General features: G+C 37.2%; 1 protein-coding gene across 1 annotated transcript in view; it reads left to right on the top strand.

Moving 5' to 3' along the window:
• Nucleotides 1-19,182, top strand: part of HELZ (helicase with zinc finger) — a 169,419-nt gene that overhangs the window by 50,402 nt on the left and 99,835 nt on the right. The window contains 6 exon segments of the mRNA XM_047706136.1: nucleotides 1,538-1,589; nucleotides 3,192-3,267; nucleotides 5,356-5,554; nucleotides 6,004-6,111; nucleotides 7,160-7,457; nucleotides 15,336-15,603. Of these exon segments, the coding sequence (XP_047562092.1) occupies nucleotides 1,538-1,589; nucleotides 3,192-3,267; nucleotides 5,356-5,554; nucleotides 6,004-6,111; nucleotides 7,160-7,457; nucleotides 15,336-15,603 (1,001 nt within the window).

Genomic DNA, 19,182 nt, shown 5'->3' with positions numbered 1-19,182 from the left:
TTAGTAAGTAGTTGGAGAATCAGGAGGCATCTTCCTATAGAAACAGTATTAATGGTGATTTAGTTCCAGCTCAGCATGAGAAGTCCAGTTAATTAATGATGTATTAATTATAGTGATATTATTGTTTCAGTTATACCCAATTAGCATTTAGACATTATCTCTACAGTATAGACATTCCAAATTTCATTTGGGATACTGTATTCTCTGATTCAGTTCCACGTTTACTGAGCTCCTGTGCTATTCAAGGTTCTCTGGGTTTTGAGAAGCTGAGGTATCTGTGAAAAACAAATCTGGTGGGCCAGTTGGAGATGCACATAGCTACTGTACCCATGGGGCAGGCTGCCTGTGGTCAGTAAGTGTGGCAGTGGAAATATAAGCAGGGAGAAGAGAGATTAACAGTCTGTGGGGAGACCAGGAAGACAGGAGATTAAAGGATGGGGGTGCTAGGTAAAGACCCAGAGGTGACTTGGTACAGGGTAGCATGGTAGTCACTTGGTTCAGGGACAGATGAGAGCCTTGGCCAGGATAGTGGCAGCGGGAGTAAAGAGTATGAGATAGGAGGGACATTCTAGACCTCGTTGGGCAAGATTTAGAGAATACTCAGGAGTAGGACAGAAGAGGGAGAGTTCAAGATGGCTTTCAGAATTTTAGTCTTGCTCTCTTTGGGAGTATTAACGCGAGATAAGGAGCATGAGAAGGACGATGAGATTTGGGATAAAGATGATGAATTTAATTTTGGACATATTTGTTTGAAGTGCATGGATGATCATCTCTCCATCCACCATCCCATCCTGGATGCATTTACTGGGCACCCATTATGTGCCTGGTCCTCTGTGAGCCGTGGGAATGTGGCAAGGGAGTCAGGCTGTTGGCAGTGGATCTGTGCGTGGCTGACAGTGATCCGGTGTATAAAACGCTGTTGGGTGTTAAGAAAAGTAAGAAAAAGTGCTGTGGCTGGCACTCAGGTGAAATGGGAGGTGTAAAGTTTAGAGTAAAATTAGAGCCAAAGGAGTAGATTGGGGATTTATGTGCACCAAGGGGACTTGAGTCAAGAAAACCAGGGAGTCAGAGTGAGTGGGTCCTCAGCTCCATCATGGGAGAGGGGCTTATCCCAGAGCGAGGGGGACTGGCAGGATATGCTCCAGGCCCCACAGTGGTGGCATTGCACTCGGTGCAGGAGAAAGGCACCTCTCTGGCTGGTCATTCTCTAGATGTTAGGAAGAGGAGAGTGAAATGAGTAAACGAATGGAGGCGCGACTCCGTGGACTTTATCGTTTACTATCAGGTAATTTTCATATAGGGAATCTCTATCCGTTTCCTTCATGAAGGCCACATAAGTACCTGCTTTCTGTATTTAAACATACTTTAACATAGAGCAGAGATGGATGCAAAAAATACTGTTTAAAATATTAATGTGTATTAAAATTTCGAAGTATTCAAGCTCAGCCTTAAAAAAAATGTTGAAAACATCCAAGTTTAATTCAACATCAACTGGTTATTTCTTATTATAAAAACATTTTCATTTGGAAAATTTCAGACAGCCACTAGTAACGTCCTGTCTGGATATCACGTGGAAGACTTGGAAGGGGGTAAGTACCACATTCTGTGTTACTTCTGCTAGCTGTAATTGCTGACGCCGCTTTGTTCTTGGTTATTGGGAGGACGTTTGCTGAGTTACAGTACATATAAGTGGAGGTTTGGAGAGAACGTACAAATTTAATTTCAAGAAGTAGGTGTAGATGAAAGCATTTTTTTCCACTGGCCCCTTCTCATAGCATAATGGAGTCAGGGAGGTAGGAAGTATCCTTTTCCTGCCTCCATGTAGCTCAGTGTAAGTAAACCTCATCGTTAGCAATGTCAAGTTGCTACATTCTCCATGTAGTGGGGAGTCTTTATCTTGTTCTGTCCCAGGGTAGTCCGATTACTATTTTTTGGAAGTCCTGATCTGTTAGCTAAGTTGTTCCTGCCACAGTTAAAATCCATGACCTCCTCTTCTCTTGCCAGAGGAAAGGAAAGAGGGACCAACATTCATTGAGTGCTTGCTGGATACTGTGTACCATGGTAGCAGCTTTCACAAAAACATGTGTTGGCTTCTCCATCTTTTTGATAAGTGATGAAACTGATGTTTATTAAGGTTTAGTAGTTTTTCCAGTCGCACAGCTGGAAAGGGATGAGACATGGCTTTAAACTCATCCTGGCTGAATATCTTTTTTTGGGGTGGGGGTGGGGGTGGTAGCACATGATTTGTGAGGAAATAGAGAATGGCTGTGAGGTCCTTGAAAACTTGGTGCTGCTCAACCTTTGTTGCTCTAGCCTTTTCTTTTTTTTTTTTTTTAAAGATTTTATTTATTTATTTGACAGAGAGAGAGAGATCACAAGTAGACAGAGAGGCAGGCAGAGAGAGAGAGGAGGAAGCAGGCTCCCCGCTGAGCAGAGAGCCCGATGCGGGACTCGATCCCAGGACCCTGAGATCATGACCTGAGCCGAAGGCAGCGGCTTAACCCACTGAGCCACCCAGGCACCCCTAGCCTTTTCTTTCTTAAGCCTTGTTTTCTTTGGTTTATTTGGAACTTTTACCTAAACGAATCAAAGCTCATTGTATTCAGAAGTAAACAAATGTTATTTTTCTTTTAGCTCTTATGTCAGAATTCAGTGTTTTGAACCTTATGTCAATTGTAAAAAAGGATTGATTACTTGATACAATGACATGTGCCAGACAAATCCTAAGGAACATGGGTAATAATTTGGAACTTTTCACTCAATATGCAGTATTGAATTTGTTCTACATAATTTCCTTCCAGGTTATGATAAGTTCCTCATTCCTGAAATCATTCTAATAGAGACACATTTTATACTTAAGAAATGACAAACATGCCAGCATTGCCCCCTTTAGTTGTTAGGGAAGAGACTGCATTGGAAATATATCCACCAGTTGCTAGGATGGAGTCAGGGTCATCGACCCGATTTAGTTGCTGGGTAACTACTTCAGTAATGTCTGAGTTTCCTGTGGTTAATTGAATTTAACTCATTTGATTGGTAGATTACTTTTTTGATAGAGGCAAGTATGTCATGTCCTTTTTACATCATCTAGGATGATGTGTGTGGAGGGTTTATAGTATTTCTTACACATTAAAATATCAGAATTATTAGCAAGCCTCAAATGATAAGACTATATCCTGATTACTCTCTAGGATCTTGTAATGGTTGGCATTTCCGCCCACCACCTAGGGGAATCACAAGCAGCGAGGAATATACTTTGTGTAAAAGGTAACGTGAATTTTTTTTTTAAACCAATGACATGTCTTTATTCAAAGGATAGATAATTTTCCTTCACTTTCTGAAGAGTAGTAATTCCAAGTTAAAGAAGATGATCTGTGAAGGAAGAAGTATAATGATTGAGTAAAATGGTTTACTTTCAACTTGAAACAGAAGCCATAATAAATGGTCATTATCATTAAATAAAAGTCAAGGCCATATCAGGGAGCCTTCTTTTAATTACAAACAACAGTGATCTAAATTGGGATTGTTAAGACTTTGTGTAGAAGTCTTTTATAATACCAGTTGAATTATTATGACTGAATTTAGTTCTGGTCTCTTATTTATGTGAAATGTACTTCTAACTTATAGTGATTGAATTGAAATTATATAACTTGAAGTAGAGCATAAAATAGATGAAGAAATGTTAAATTATTTTAATAACTTTTCTAAAAAAAGAAAATCTATTATCTTCATGTTGTCCTTATATATAATTTGTGAGTAATTTCTATTTGAAGGGCTAACCTTTCAAAAGTCAATCATTGTTAAGCTGGAAAGAATTATTAAAAAGTCACATTCTGAAAGGTGCACTTCAGTTCTTTCTATAAGAAGTAGTAGTGAGGGATTTTCCATGTAAATTCTCATTACTGTAGGTTGTTTTTGATAATGAAGGAAATTGCATATATAGTTTTGGTGATTGAATAGTCAAGGTCAGATAGGATTTTATAGTAGAAATAAAGAAACTAAGTAGTAAATTTCAAAAATCCTGGTGGCATCATGTTGTAGTAGAGGTGGAATGGAGTCCTATGCAGAGGAAATGTGAGAACATTTATAGGCCAGTAAGAATATCAAACCTTTAGTATTTAAAGAAATAACTTAAAACAAAGCAGTAGAAAAACAAAGAAATATTTGGCTCATTAAGACGTACTTAAGAGAAACACGTGATTTTCTGAATGTGTCTTAGAAAGCATAAAAGAACTTAATAAGTAGTATAATTTAAGTTCCAGTACTTTGTATCATTAAGAAAAGCTTTAAATACAGTCATATTTTCAAATAGGATGAACCATTTGATAATTTACATTGTACTGTGGTTTGTTTTATATTTCTTACTGTCCATATTTTTTCAGTTGAAAAAAAATATATAAAATATAATAGTTCTCATCTCTATTTTGCTACTTATAGTTTAATTTTCATCTTTTTGTTCAGAAGATCTTTAATTTTTTGATGTTTCAGTTGTTTGAAAACTGGCTAAGCCCATAATTTTGTAGGACACTTAAAACTTAAAAAAATGAACTAAGTTTTGCATTTTTATCTGTTTTGACCACTGAATTTTCAGTTGAATATTCTGAGTCATAAACACCGAGAAACCATTAACTCTGTCCTTTAATATGAACATTTAGGAATTTACCATTGAAGAATTTAATCTGACTATTAAATTAATTGTGATTCTAATATAGAACTTTTATTCTTAATTTATTTAAAACTTCAAGCAAATGGATATAGTCCAGTATTTTCAATGAAATATAGGCGATAGTAATATAGAAAAGAGTAAAGGCATTACATTTGAAGGTGAAAAGTAGAAGCCTTAATATGATAATTTAATGCTATAGTAACATTTTTTTTTTTTCAGAATGAAATTCTAGTGTGTAGAGAATTGTCTTTAGGTGATACCATTTTGAGAAGTAGGGCACACCTGTGTTTGATGCATTGTTCCACTTGATGTCAGTGTTGCTTTAGGAAAATTCTGTTCTAAGAAGAATTGTCCAAATAGAGTTGTTACATCATGAAGGAGAAAGCTACCTTTTCGATGCCGGTTTTGTGGGCGAGGGGTGGTTATGATTGATTATGTTTTGCTTTAGCATCCCCGTATTCCAAAAAAAGAAGTCGCTGAGTATGGAAAGTTGCTGTAGTGATTAACTGTTATAAATGTACTTGAAACCTCTTCTTCCTCCTCTGTGCAAGTCAGTGTGATAAATATGGCCTTTCAGGAGATGAAGTTTTGTTTTTGTTATTGAAGAGTCGGAGGGCAAATGCTGGAAGTTTATCTTTTAAATGGTCCAACAAAGTATATGATAAAACAGTCTTTCCTATTCTACTTAGATTTTTAGAGCAAGGAATCTGTAGGTATGGTGCGCAGTGTACTTCAGCACATTCCCAGGAAGAACTAGCAGAATGGCAGAAAAGATATGCTTCACGCTTGATAAAATTGAAACAGCAAAATGAGAATAAACAGCTCTCAGGCAGTTACATGGAAACCTTGATAGAAAAGTGGATGAATTCATTATCTCCTGAGAAAGTGGTGAGGAAAATAAACTGCATTTTGTTTGTTTGTTTGTTTGTTTTAAATGATGACCTTGTTTGAGTCTTGACTTTATTTTGTGCTATTTTGGTTTATTTCCTTATCCTCTGTATGAAGAACTTGATTCTTGATAAAGTGTTTTTGTAGCAAAAGTAGACCCTTTTGCTAAAATAAAGAGCAGAACTAAGCCATTTGTTTGTGGAGATTTGCAGGTATTACGTTAATCTTCATTCAGGGAGTGTTTACTGCCGTTTTCTTGTTATTAATTTTCTTATGTCTTGTCTAAGCTTTGTTGTATTTTGTTCTTATAAAATTAATGTATAAAAAGCATCTTACTTTGTAAACAGTTCCATCAACATCTTTACCGTTGATAGTTATTTACCATGCCAAAAGTTTTTGTTTGTGCTTTGGGGACTAAAAATATAACATTAATTGCTCTCTATTTTCAGCTTAGTGAATGTATAGAAGGAGTAAAAGTAGAGCATAATCCTGATCTGTCAGTCACTGTCAACACCAAAAAGTCTCACCAGACATGGACCTTTGCTCTTACTTGTAAGGTATGAATTTTGTGCTAATTAGAGAATGTAATTTTTTTTTTTCGATTTTCTTGAGGCTTTTTGTGACCTTTAAATCTCTGTGTTAGAGCACTGAAAATGTTTTAATCTAAGTACATCTTAAGTAGGTTCTGTATTGTGCTAAAGTATATCTCTGTACTTTGGTCATTAAAGGTATAATATTTTTAGGTTTTGAGATAAAAATCTTTATAGATATTTAGATGTTTGCTAATTTACTAATTTGATAAAGTGGTCTTTGATATATTGTCTTCCAAAGTTGGAACATAGGATGGGGTTCATGGCTTATAATTAACTATTTACAAATTGAATTGTTTAATCTGGCAGTTCTAAGATATTTCAACAGTCACAGCTTGTTTTTATATTTGATGAAGTCACAGATTCTGTAATAATGTGGTCTTAATATGAGACATTTTCTGCAGTGCTTCCTGTCTTGAATATAATATTAAAAGTTTAAGAATGAAGCAGAGTCAAACTTTTCTGTGAATGTGTGCAGTGGAAAAGTTCTGCGTACCTTTTGGTGGCATTTCTTCCACTGTGGCTTCTGCATCTTGGGATGAACAATCTGGGAACATTTAGCTTTGGCCTTGAACCCAATCCAGTGCCTTCAGAGGTGACTGCCCTCTTATGAAGACTTCCTACTTGAAGTGAGATAAAACTTTTTTAGGCCAAAGGTATGGAAAGTTGGAGTGATCTAACCAGGTGATAGAGCTTTTGCCACAAAGAAAGACGAGCATATCCTAGAAAGAGCAGGGAGGCTAGAGATGTAGCATAAATATATCATTTTTAAAAATTTCAGCTTTACTGAGTTATAAATGACATCATAAATATATAATTTTAACAACTGATTTTTTTTTAACCATTCTCATTTTTTTCTTAAATGGCTTATAAACACAATTTGTATTTTTAACATAGTCTCTTAGAAGCATGGGAAAGTAAAAGTCCCTTATGGAAATATTTTCATTGAAGAGCCCAAGTACAGCTGGATTTTTCACCCCCTTGTACTCAATGAATTATTTTAACTTCCTTGTAGCCTGCAAGAATGCTGTATCGTGTAGCATTGCTTTATGATGCTCATCGTCCTCATTTTAGTATCATTGCAATATCTGCCGGAGATAGTACTACCCAGGTATCACAAGAAGTCCCAGAAAACTGTCAAGAATGGATAGGAGGAAAGATGGCCCAAAATGGATTAGATCATTACGTGTATAAAGTCGGGATAGCATTTAACACAGAAATATTTGGAACTTTTCGCCAAACCATAGTTTTCGACTTTGGATTGGAACCAGTACTCATGCAAAGAGTAATGATTGATGCAGCTTCTACAGAAGGTAATATTTAGACTTTTTTCCCCTGATATGATGTATTAAAAGGCACTATAATGGCAGTATTAAAAGATATGTATTGGCCCCTAAATATTCCATGGATAGAGAGAGAATAATAAGGAAAAAGATCCCAAAGCAATCGACTCATTTACTGTGTAATGGGATTAGAATGGTTCACATTATGCCCTGTTCGCTCTACAGTCATCAGGCAAACTTGCTTTGAGCTTCCTTAAATTTTTATGAGTAGATGATCAGGTCTGTTTTGGTCTACTAGCTTTGTTTTTAAGGTGAGATGATTTTAGCACCATAAAACCTTTCAGTATTAATTTGGGTAGGCCGTTATTTCAGTGGTAATCGTGAGTACACCTCCAATGTCTGTTTGCATGTCTGACTGAGTCTCCAGTTAACTTTGCTGACTTTAGTACGGTATCTTTGAATGAAAAGCCCTCAATAGAAGATTTCATAGGTTAGTTTTGTATATTCGCTGGTAAAGGAGGCCATGGTGCCTTTAGTAGGATCTGCTCTGTGTTCCTGGGAAGAGTTCCCTGCTTTCAACATGTAAACACCTACAGAAGATGATAATTACTTTGTACATAGTTACATTACTGCCTATTCCTAAGTTTTATGCCAAGCTCCAACGCGACAAGGGAAAGGGCACATTTCCCTGCATTTCTTTGGCTTTTGGTTAGATTATAGGTGCTTTTTTTTTTTTTTAATGAATACTAAATATTTATTTAACAAACACTTCATGTGATACTTTGTATTACGTTGACCATAACCGTATTGTGGAGGGTGTTTTTTGCTATGTACCACTATGTCCCATTTATGAGAACCTAGAAGTTTTGTTCATGAGCAAATGCTAGGATTTTATTTTTTGGACACAATGAGCAGGTGGAACTAGTTCTGTCTCCTTTCCTTCAGCTGCTGGTAAGGTTAAAGGAACATTTGGGCCCAGATTGAACAATTAGGCATTACCTTCTAGTGTGTGCTAATATTACCCAGACTTATTTCAACCTCACTCAAACCTTATTTCAACCTCACTCAAACCTTATTTCTTACTTATTTTGATCCCTTATACCTGTTTTTATTCTGTTGTATTGTGTTTTTCATCCTCTCAGTACCCTTTGGAATCAGAGTAGCCAAACAGTTGACAAACTACGAATATTTAACTTATGTTTGTTAGTATAGGAGCTCTTTGGCAATTTTTTTCTGCAGAAAGTCAGATAGTCTTTTAGATGTTTCCAGGCAGATGGTGTCTGTTGTAACTACTCTGCTCTGCACCTGTAGATGATATGGAAGCAATGGGCATGACTGTGCTCCAATAAAACTTTATTTTCAAAAATGACAGCAGGCTGGAGTTACCTTGCATGCTGTGGTTTGCCTACCCTGTGCTAGGGCATTGCTTTTAGAGACTAGAACTTGAGAACTATTAGAAAGCACCCTTTTAAAATCATGAAGAGAGACTAACACTCATTTCCCGCTTTCCAGTGTAACTCTCAGGACGTTCTTGGCTTCCATGTGCGTTGTATTAGAAAAGTTGGCTTTTAGATTGGTGTTTTGTAACTCATGATTCATTTTCCTATAGAAAGAAGTTTGTGTTGTCAAGAGTCTGTATCTTGTTAATGAAAGCCTATGTAGTAAATAATATGTTACATGATTGCTTTAAAAAGTAAGAGAAAATGATACTATTAAGGCAGATGAGGGAAGGGGGTGATGATGAGGATTTCAGGGCACCCTCATGGGCTGGAGAGATTCAGGGTACTTTGACTACTTTTGCCTCAGGCATGTGGTAGTTTTCTAGTTTGAGAAAAAGAGCAGTGAACAGACTTCAGAGTCAAATAGAATAGGATCTGAATCTTGATTTTTTCATTACTTTTGTGACCCTGGGCAGGGTGCTTGACATTCCTGAGCTTCATGTGGAAACCTCTATTAAGTGGGCCTAGAACATTCTATCTTAGAGGATCACCGTGAGACGGAAAATAAACTTTGTACAGTATCTGATACACAATAGGCATTCAGTAAATGGTAGCTGTTGATTTTATCATGAGCCATGATTAGGATAATTCCTTGCTTGTAAGTAGAATGAAAAAAGTAGGAAGAGAGAAGGAGAATTCTTTTAGCAAAGGGAGGCCTGGGGCTAGGGTGCATGCAGAGGAGGGGCTGAGAAGCCTGAAGACCTGAGCCCTTTAAACCATGGCACCTGTGGATCTTGGCAAGAGAATACAAGAGAAGTTTGTGGAAGAGAAGTTGTCCATGATGACCCATGTTTTGAGTGTGGGAGTTTCATTTCTTTGGTTTCTAATATATCAGTTTGAAAATTTAATGAATTTGAGGCACTTGGGTGGTTCAGTGGGTTAAGTTTCTGACTTCAGCTTGGGTCATGATCTCGGCGACCCGGGATGGAGTCCTGCATCAGGCTCCTTGCTCAGCGGGGAGTTTACTCTGCCCCTCCCTCTGCCCCTCTTCCCACCTCCCTGCTTGTGCTCTCTGCTCTCTTTTTCTCTCTCAAATAAATAAGCAAAATATTTTAAAAAAAGAAAACCTAATGATTTTATATTTTATACAGATATGGTAGAAGGAATTAATACAGTCAAGGATATCCTCCCATTTGGAACTAATATGATGCCTTACCCCCTTTTTGTGATAGTTCTTTATATCCTTTTAGTGACCACTTTGCAGTTTGTTATCTTTGCTTATTTCTTCAAACAAGGTTTTGCTTCTAAGTAGTTACATCATAGAAAATAATTGAAAAAAATTAAACATTTTCTTGAACTAATTCGGAAACAAAATAGTTTCACATAGTGAAATTTGTACTTCAAGGCCAGGAAAAATAATTATTACAAGAAGACAATTCTATAGAATGTACAAAATGTATTTTCTGATAGGAGATTTTGAACATTATAGACAGAAAAACTTAAATTTAGGTTTAGGCAAGCTAGGCGACGTTTGGGCTGATGTTTCTGGTCATTACTGACATTAGCTGACCTGTTGTGGTAATTTTTAGTTTTTTGGTGTTTTCCCTACTCTTTTTTTTTTTTTTTAATTTATTTTTTATTTTAGAGAGGGAGTGTGATCTAGAGCACAGGTTTGAGTGGGTGGGGGCAAAGGGAAAGGGAGAGAGAATCTCAAGCAGATTCCCTGCTGAGTGTGGAGCCCACTGGGGGCTCGATCTCACAACCTTGAGATCAGCACTTGAACCAAAACCCAACAGTTGGATGCTTAACCGACTGAGCCACCCAAGCGTCCCATTTTTTAAAGTATAATTTTCATGATACCTATTTCTTTACTTTATTTTTTATTTTAGGTAGGTTCCACACCTACTGTGGGGCTTGAACTCACAGTCCTGAGATTAAGAGTCATAGGCTCTACTGATGAAGCCAGCCAGGCACCCCTGTTTTGATAATATCTAAAGCATCCAAACCTTTTCTGTTAGTAGGCCATGTTTTAGTTGTAAATGACAGTTCTGCAAACTGCTCAGGTAATAGGTATTACTTTAACTTTGCTTTTTTCCAGTGCGTTTTCCAGTTTTCCCCAGTGCTTTTTCCTTGTTGGGGAAAGGTTCAGGTTAGGCTTAGGTTCAGCAAGAGAAACTGTATGCACTAAAGAATTACTGTGGTTTAAAGACATGCCTCTCAGAAATACGTGACAGGAGACCATTTACAAAAGAAAGAAGTTAGTGAGTTGTCCCCTTGCTTAGAAAACGAACTGCATTATACACTTTATCCTATGACTTTGAGTAATGGAAAATTTTTGCTTGGCAAAATTGATTTGGAATTCTGCTTTGAATATGTGGAAATTACATGTTGAAAATTGATTCTTATGTTTAAATTTGAAAACTTGGTAGTACACATTTCTCTCCTTTGAGTCTAGCAGTGAATGTTAATATTTACATTAAAATTTAGTATGACTTAAAAATTGTCTCCAAATGCCAAAGTTGGTGGTAAATTAAGGGCAGGTTATATATAGATGTATCTCTGTCAATATCGATATAGATGCTGATAGTATGAAAAGTCATAGAAAAATAGATTAAAAAAAAACTGTACTTGTCAATAGAAGATAAATATTGAATAGAAGCATGTAAAAAGTAATGAGGTACTCCTGTGCTGTTATTTTGCTGTTTTAACTTTTTATTTGACTTAAGAGATGGAAGGTAGGGACAGACAATATGGGTAAGCTAAGAGATGCTAATCTTGTTTCTATGTAGCAATTTTTGGGAAAGGAATGTTACTGAAATGGATAGCTGAAACTATGGTTTGGGATTACTTTCAGATTTGTAATTTTTTTGTTACTTTGGGCAGTTAAGACTTGTAAAGGCATGACCAAAATGTTTCCTAAGGAAGAGTGCTTACTTCCGATTTCAGAATTGAGAATCATTTCATCTCATTCTCTTTAATTCCTAATTAAGTAGAGCTATTCTGAATATATTCTGTATTTACATGCATTTATTTATCGCACGCTGTTTCTACGTCCACCCTTGTGCTAGGTGCGTAGGACATTGGATTTTTTTTTTTTTTCTCCTGACTTTTTCTTGTCTACTCTCCAGGTTCTGTTAAGGATAGTTTTCAAGTCTGCTATACTATATTCTTCAAGAGAAAACTAAACCAACCCTTTGGATGCTTTGTTAGAATAGTAACTATGTGGCTGAATGAGGAGGGCACTGCTGTTCTCAGTCAGCAGGACCAGGGAAGTTGGGAAGCGTGTCTTGTGTCCACTTAGGCATTCCAAGCTTGAATTCTGTTTGTGGAAGTAGCAACTCTTCCCTTATGTTATCTTCAAAAAATTAGGTATATTCTAATTATCTTTAACTTTTTCTTCTGAATTTCTCTTAAAGTATGTTTATAGCTTCTGCCTACCATATCTCAGGGTAACAGGTCCTACAGGTTTATAATTCTGTCAGATTTGCTTTGGGATTTATTACTGGAGGAGTTGGTTAGTAAGTCAGTGTTAAGCTCTCCATACATGGTTTTCGGAGTATTGATCCTTAGCCTGTCCACTTGTCTTCTTGGCAGAGTGTTTTTCATGTTAGCCTCATCTAGGTTGAAGAAAAGTGCTTTCTAGGGATGGACTGGCCCAGCGGCCCCCGGTAGCACATATGCGTGGTTCAGATGTTGGCGGTTGCTGCTGTGTGCGAAGGTGTGGCTGCGGCGAGGCCCGGTTGTAATGTTACCCATGGGGAACCTCCTCTCCCTCCACTAGTTGCAAAGGGGCTTTTAAGGGGTGCCTGGGTGGCTCAGTCAGTTAAGCATCCGACTCTTGATTTTGGCTCAGATCATGATCTCTCGGGGTGGTGGGATCGAGCCCTGCATCACGCTCAGTGCCCAGCGGGGAGTCTGCTTGAGATTCTCTCTCTCCCCCCCCTTCCCCTGCTCTCTCTCTCTCCCTCTTCTCCCTTTCCCTTTCTTTCTGTCCCTTTTTTTCCTCTCTAAAATAAATAAATCTTTAAGAAAAAAAGTCTTTGAACAGGGACTCTTAAGACCTAACAACTTTTAAGGACTGGAACTTAGGTGGGTGTTTGAAAAGGCCTAATAAATTGCTTCTTAAAAGTCAGAGGATTGGAGGCAGAAAAGCTTGTCTCAGTTCAGAAGAAGTAGGGAAAGAGCAGTAGCTTTGGCAAAATATGTCCTTACTAGTTGCTGGCCACAGTTCGTTTTTGATGTCTGAGTTAATGACTGAGATCAGTAATTTGTGGACTTTTTGATGTTGGCACACATGGATGTTTTTCATGGTTCTTCTTTCTGTTCCTTGAACCCTCCCCTCTCCTGTGGTATATTTATAGTCACTTAAAAATAAATTTAACATTGTTTGGGAATTGTTTTGAAATTGTGCTACCCGCTGGAGACACGAATTTTAATAATTTCATAAAAACAGGGCGGAAATCATGGCACTGTCTAGGTAAGATGAGAAAAACAAACACTGTTTCTTATGCCACTTTTCCCTGAAAGACTGAGTACTTGTAGTCCAGAGTAGAATGACTGTCTGTGTAATTTGCTTTGCATACTAAATAGGTGACACAAAAATGTTTTTAAAAGGAAAGCTCAATTATTTTCGGTTTCTTATTATCCCAGTTACTTAAAATTAAAAATCGGTTAGAAATAATTAGTGGCTTTTTAAAGAATATGAATGAACATAATGTTGATCAAGGCATGGTCTGATTCAATTTCTTATTTAAAATAAAATTATGAAATACAATTGCCCTATCTCCAAATAGTGGACATCCTTTTATTACCTATTACAGTGATTCTTTGAGAGTGTATGGAGTTTAGTTTTTATTTTTAAAGAGCTGTTTTTTTGGTTTGTCATACTGTACCATTGCTGTTTCTCTTGACTTTTGAATTAAGGAAAATAAATTTTTATGTGCATCCTTGTTTTTTGACAATGATTATCATCTGATTTTTAGTGGTAGTATAATCTCTTTTAGAAATGTTGGCATTTGTGTAGCTTAAATATTTTTTGTACCTATGATTTAACGAACGAAAGGGCAGGGCCCACATTTTGGATGATTTAGGAAGAAAATATGGTTAGTTTACTTTATGAAACTTCTACTTTTGAAGCTATTGCAAAAACACCATCCTCATCTCATCCAGTGTATTGTAAGAATGCAGGCCATCCTAAAACTTGATGATTATAGTTGTATTTATTTTATCCTTTGAGAAATATTTAAAAGTGGCATCTAGAAATACCTTTTCAAGGAGCAAAGGCAAGAAATTAGGTCCTTTACATTTGAATCTTTACTAAGATATTAGGATAAACTTTTCTAGTATTGAGAAATGTCTTTTGGATGATTATGCTTAATATGTTTGTAGTTTATATATAACATTTTAATATAGGAAAATCTCTCACTAAGCTGTACATGGCAATTATGCCTTGTTCTCTCATTGCAAAGATAGTACAGGGTAACATTTTTGTGTTTTGAAGACCAGCTGATGTTTCTTTAAATTTCTTATTATATCTTCCCCAGTTTTAACCTCATTTGTGAAGCCATCTTTTCAATTATGTTACATTAAAACTGGATCTCAGCCTAATGAGTCAGTCAGGCAACTTTTTTTTCCCCTTTTAGTTACGTTTCATATTTACAGGGATATGTATGTTCCACCAAGTAGAAAATGTCATACGCACTGCAGTCAGACCGTGCCTGCCCAGTGCTCAGAATCTATGTTACGATAAATTTCACCCTGTGCTGGGACTGTGCTATGGTTTTTTTCCCAGAGATGTCAGAATTTGAACAGTCCTTCATTTTGACATTGTGTCCTACTTAACGGTATAATGTAACTGAGGCTAAACTGAATTTTTCTGAAATGGCATTTGAATGGTACATCGTCTCATCTTTTAATGAGGAATTAGCAGTACTTTTACATGAATATTTCCTAAAAGATATTTGTTTGTCGTAAGTTGACTTTCAGAGAGTTTCACTGTGCTTTACTACACAAGAAAAGACACAGTTTCTGATCTTGTCTTGCTGTCATGGGCAGGTATTGGTAGTAGGAAGGGAAAAGTGATTTGTCACCTGATAGATTTTATCTCAGGAGGAATTTATCCTGCAGTTCAGATTACTGTTGACTGTCAGTGAATTTCTAAATGTTAATCTGTATTTTCAATATGTTAATGACTTTTTTTTCTTGTTACATTCTATCCTAATGTTAAAGAAAAAAGGTGGTTTTTTCTTTTTTTTTTTTTTACATGGGTTCCTATTTATGTTATTTTGTTAAGCTAGACAAAAGATTTCTGATACGGGGAAGATTCTCTGTCAAATGAGTTTTTGTATTGTTCTGTTTTTAAGAATTATGAGCTCTAGCATATAAAATGCTCCTACCAAAATGTGTAATGTATTATTTGGGAATTTTAATGTTGTGTTCCTTTATAAATGTGTTTTTTGTTTCCATTTAGATCTTGAATACCTGATGCAGGCAAAACAACAGCTAGTAACCACAGCTAAGCGTTGGGATTCTTCTTCTAAGACTATTATAGATTTTGAACCCAATGAAACTACTGATTTGGAGAAGAGCCTTCTTATCAGATACCAAATTCCTCTCTCTGCTGACCAGCTCTTTACCCAGTCCGTTTTAGACAAATCGTTGACCAAGACCAACTATCAGTCACGGCTGCATGACCTTCTTTATATTGAGGAGATAGCCCAGTATAAAGAAGTCAGCAAGTAAGTTACTTTAGAAGCACTTTTTTTCAAAAGAAACCCCTCCCCATTCGATGGTATTTTTTATTTTTAAAATGGAGATGTGCCTAAGTGAGGAGAGGTAGTAACAGTTGTTATTCAATAGCTGTTGTTTAGTGCTGTGTCCTGTTCGTCTCGGCCTCCCTGGTGCACAGTATATAGTTCATTTCTGCAAGACTGCCATGTGCTGGGATGCAAACATACGGTTCCTGCTGCACAGGAGCTTTCTGTTAATGGTAGTCAGAGTGTGTGCTCGGTAAATATTTGTTGAATAAATGTACAAAAACTGAAAGAGACTACATATTTTGGAATGTAATTTTACGAATGAAATGATTGGGGATACCTGGGCGGCTCAGTATGTTGGGCTTCTGCCTTGGGCTCGGGTAATAATCCCAAAGTCTTGGGATTGAGTTCCGCATCAGGCTCCTTAGGAGCTCATCGGGGAATCTGCTTCTCTCTCTCTCTCTGCCCCTCTTCCTGCTTGTGCTCACTCTTACTCTCTTTCTCTCCCTCTCAAGTAAATAAATAAAATATTTTTTAAAAAAAAGAACGAAGGACGCCTGGGTGGCTCAGTCGGTTAGGCCGCTGCCTTCGGTTTGGGTCATGATCCCAGAATGTTAGGATCGAGTTCCGGGTCCGGCTCCTTGCTTGGCAGGGAGTCTGCTTCTCTCCGCCTCTGCCTGCCACTCTGCCTACTTGTGATCTCTCTCTGTCAAATAAATAAATCTTTAAAAAAAAAAAAAAAAGAAAACGAAATGAATTAAATCTTCAGGAAAACTATTTGTTAATAGTAAAATACCTTTTGAGACACTTATAAATGCTTTAACATACTTTACATTTTATCCATATGCCACAGGTGGAGACCGAGGGTAAATCCAAGAGCTTATTTGAGGGACACCTGGGTGGCTCAGTCGGTTAAGCGGCTGTCTTCGGCTTAGGTCATGATCCCGGAGTACTGGGATTGAGCCCTATGTCAGGCTCTCCGCTCAGTGGGGAGCCTGCTTCTCCCTCTCCCTCTGGCTTGTGCACTCTTCCATGCTCACTTGCTTGCTCTCTCTCAAATGAATAAATAAAATCTTAAAACAGAACAACAAAAAACCCAAAAGCTTATTTGAGTCATTATAGGAGAAGTAATCTTAGCAATGAAATTTTGGGGCACCTGCGTGGCTCACTTGGTTAAGCATCTGACTCTTGATTTTGGCTCTCGGCATGGTCTTGGAGCTGTGAGAGCAAGCCTTGCATTGGGCTCTGCACTCAGTGTAGAGTTGGCTTGAGATGCTCTCCCTCTGCACTCCCCACCTCCTGCTCTTGGATGCGTGCTCGCTTTCTCATAAATAAATAAAATAAATTTTAAAAGATTAAAAAAATGAAAGTTTGAGTGAAGGAAGATATATTAATGAAGTCATTTGGTAGTAGCATTCCACTTTTTCAATAAAATGGAAGTAAGCCTTAAATACTGAACCATAGTTATGAGACATAAATATATATATTTTTAAATTTATTTTTATTATTTGACAGAGATCACAAGTAGGCAGAGAGGCAGGCAGAGGGGGAGGAGGAAGCAGGCTCTCCACTGAGCAGAGAGCCCGATGCAGGGCTTGATCCCAGGACCCCGAGATCATGACAGAGCTGAAGGCAGAGGCTTAACCCATGGAGCCACCCAGGCGCCCCAAGACATAAATGTATTTTTTATAAGTAGTTTTCTCTTTAGGTATAGCCTAACCGACCTATTTTTTTCCCAAGATGTCTTATTTTGGTACCTTATCATTAATATTATTAATAGATACTGAACACTCATTAAGGAATATATTCAGAGAAAGAAAAGTAAAAAAATACCTGTGTTACTCTATTTATAGATCTAGCTTTTGGAACATATCTAATTTGAAATTAAATACTTGTAAAATTTACAATGTTATATAGAATATATTTTTCATTACTCTTAAGACTTCAAATTATGGCCACTGATGGTCTCTTACAAGACTTTTATTAACAGTGTCCATGTACAGTTCTAATGAAATAGTCATACTAAATAACGAGGACCAGGCAACCTTCTCGGGTCCCCTCCCTCCTCAGGAGCTTTGTACTATCACTTTGCTATCGCTCAATAAACCTTGAAAAAAAAAAATAACAAGGACAGTGGCTTGTATCATGTATATTCACATTATTAATAGCATATATGTTATTTACATGGTCATAGGTTCCTTTTCCTCAGTAAAGAAAACATTGATTAAAAAATTGTGAATAGGGGCGTCTGGGTGGCTCAGTGGGTTAAAGCCTCTGCCTTCGGCTCAGGTCATGATCCCAGGGTCCTGGGATCGAGCCCCGCATCGGGCTCTCTGCTCAGCCGGAAGCCTGCTTCCTCCTCTCTCTCTCTCTGCCTGCCTCACTGCCTACTGGTGATCTCTGTCTGTCAAATAAATAAACAAAATCTTTAAAAAAAAAAATAAAATAAAAAATAAAAAATAAAAAAATTGTGAATATTGGGATGAAATGGAGTTTAAAAGCTTACCAGAATCTTAAGAGACTATTCTGGAGTACCATATTAGAAATTCAGAAAACATTGTGTGTTAACTTACACTTGTTTAAATGTAACAAATAAATATTGTTTGTTCAGGTTTAAAAATTATTCCATATATGTTACCTCAGAACTTATAACTAAAGATCAATAAGCTTATGGATTATTACCTTAAAAATAATTTTTTAAAAATGGAAATTTGGGATATCTGGGTGGCTTAGTGGCTTAAGCGTAGGACTCTTGATTTCAGCTCAGGTCATGATCTCGCTCATTAGTTGGAGCCCCCTGTTGGGCTTTATGCTGGGCATGGCGTCTGCTGGAGGTTCTTTCTCTCCCTCTGCACTGCCCCCCGCACTTGCTCTTGTGCTCTCTCCCTCTCTTAAAAAAAAAAAAAAAGAAATTTGAACAGATACAAGAATGAACCCTACAAAATTGTGGACATCAGATTCTGATTAAGAAACTAAGTGGATGAAAGTTCACTCTAAGAGTGCCTTATAAGGGCTTTTTGGGGGCCCATATAAGGGACATCTAGGTGGCTCAGTCAGTTGAGCGTTTACTCTTGGTTTGGGCGGGTTGTGGTCTCAGGGTCATTGGGTCGAGACCTGTGTCAGGCTCTGTGCTGAGTGTGGAGACAGCTTGAGTTCTCTCTCCCCCCTGCTTGCTCGCTCTCTCAAATTATTAAGTAAAATCTTCAAAAAAAAAAAAAAAAAAAAAGCCCATATAAGAGGGGTTTGGAAATACCTGCATACATGCAACGTGAAATGAACACCTGTGGCAGACTCAAGTTGGTATATTTCTGGAGAATGTTTTTTGGGCAGTTTATATTAAAGGTCTTTAAAAGGTTTGAACCTTTTAGTGTAGTAATTCTACTTCTGAGGAATCATCCTGAAGAAAGAATCGGAGGTGAAGTTAAAGATGCCTGTACGTAATTGTCTTTCAAAGAGTAGTGAAAATAAGTAAATTATGATATCACCATATAATCCAGTGTTCTATGACTACAGTTGTTCCCCCTCATCCGTGGTTTCCCTTTCCGTGGTTTCAGTTGCCTG

The sequence above is a fragment of the Lutra lutra genome, chromosome 16, assembly GCF_902655055.1.
Source record: "Lutra lutra chromosome 16, mLutLut1.2, whole genome shotgun sequence".
NCBI classification, from domain to species: Eukaryota; Metazoa; Chordata; class Mammalia; order Carnivora; family Mustelidae; genus Lutra; species Lutra lutra.
Note: the sequence above shows the minus strand (reverse complement) of the source record. Positions and strands in the feature narration are given on the sequence as shown.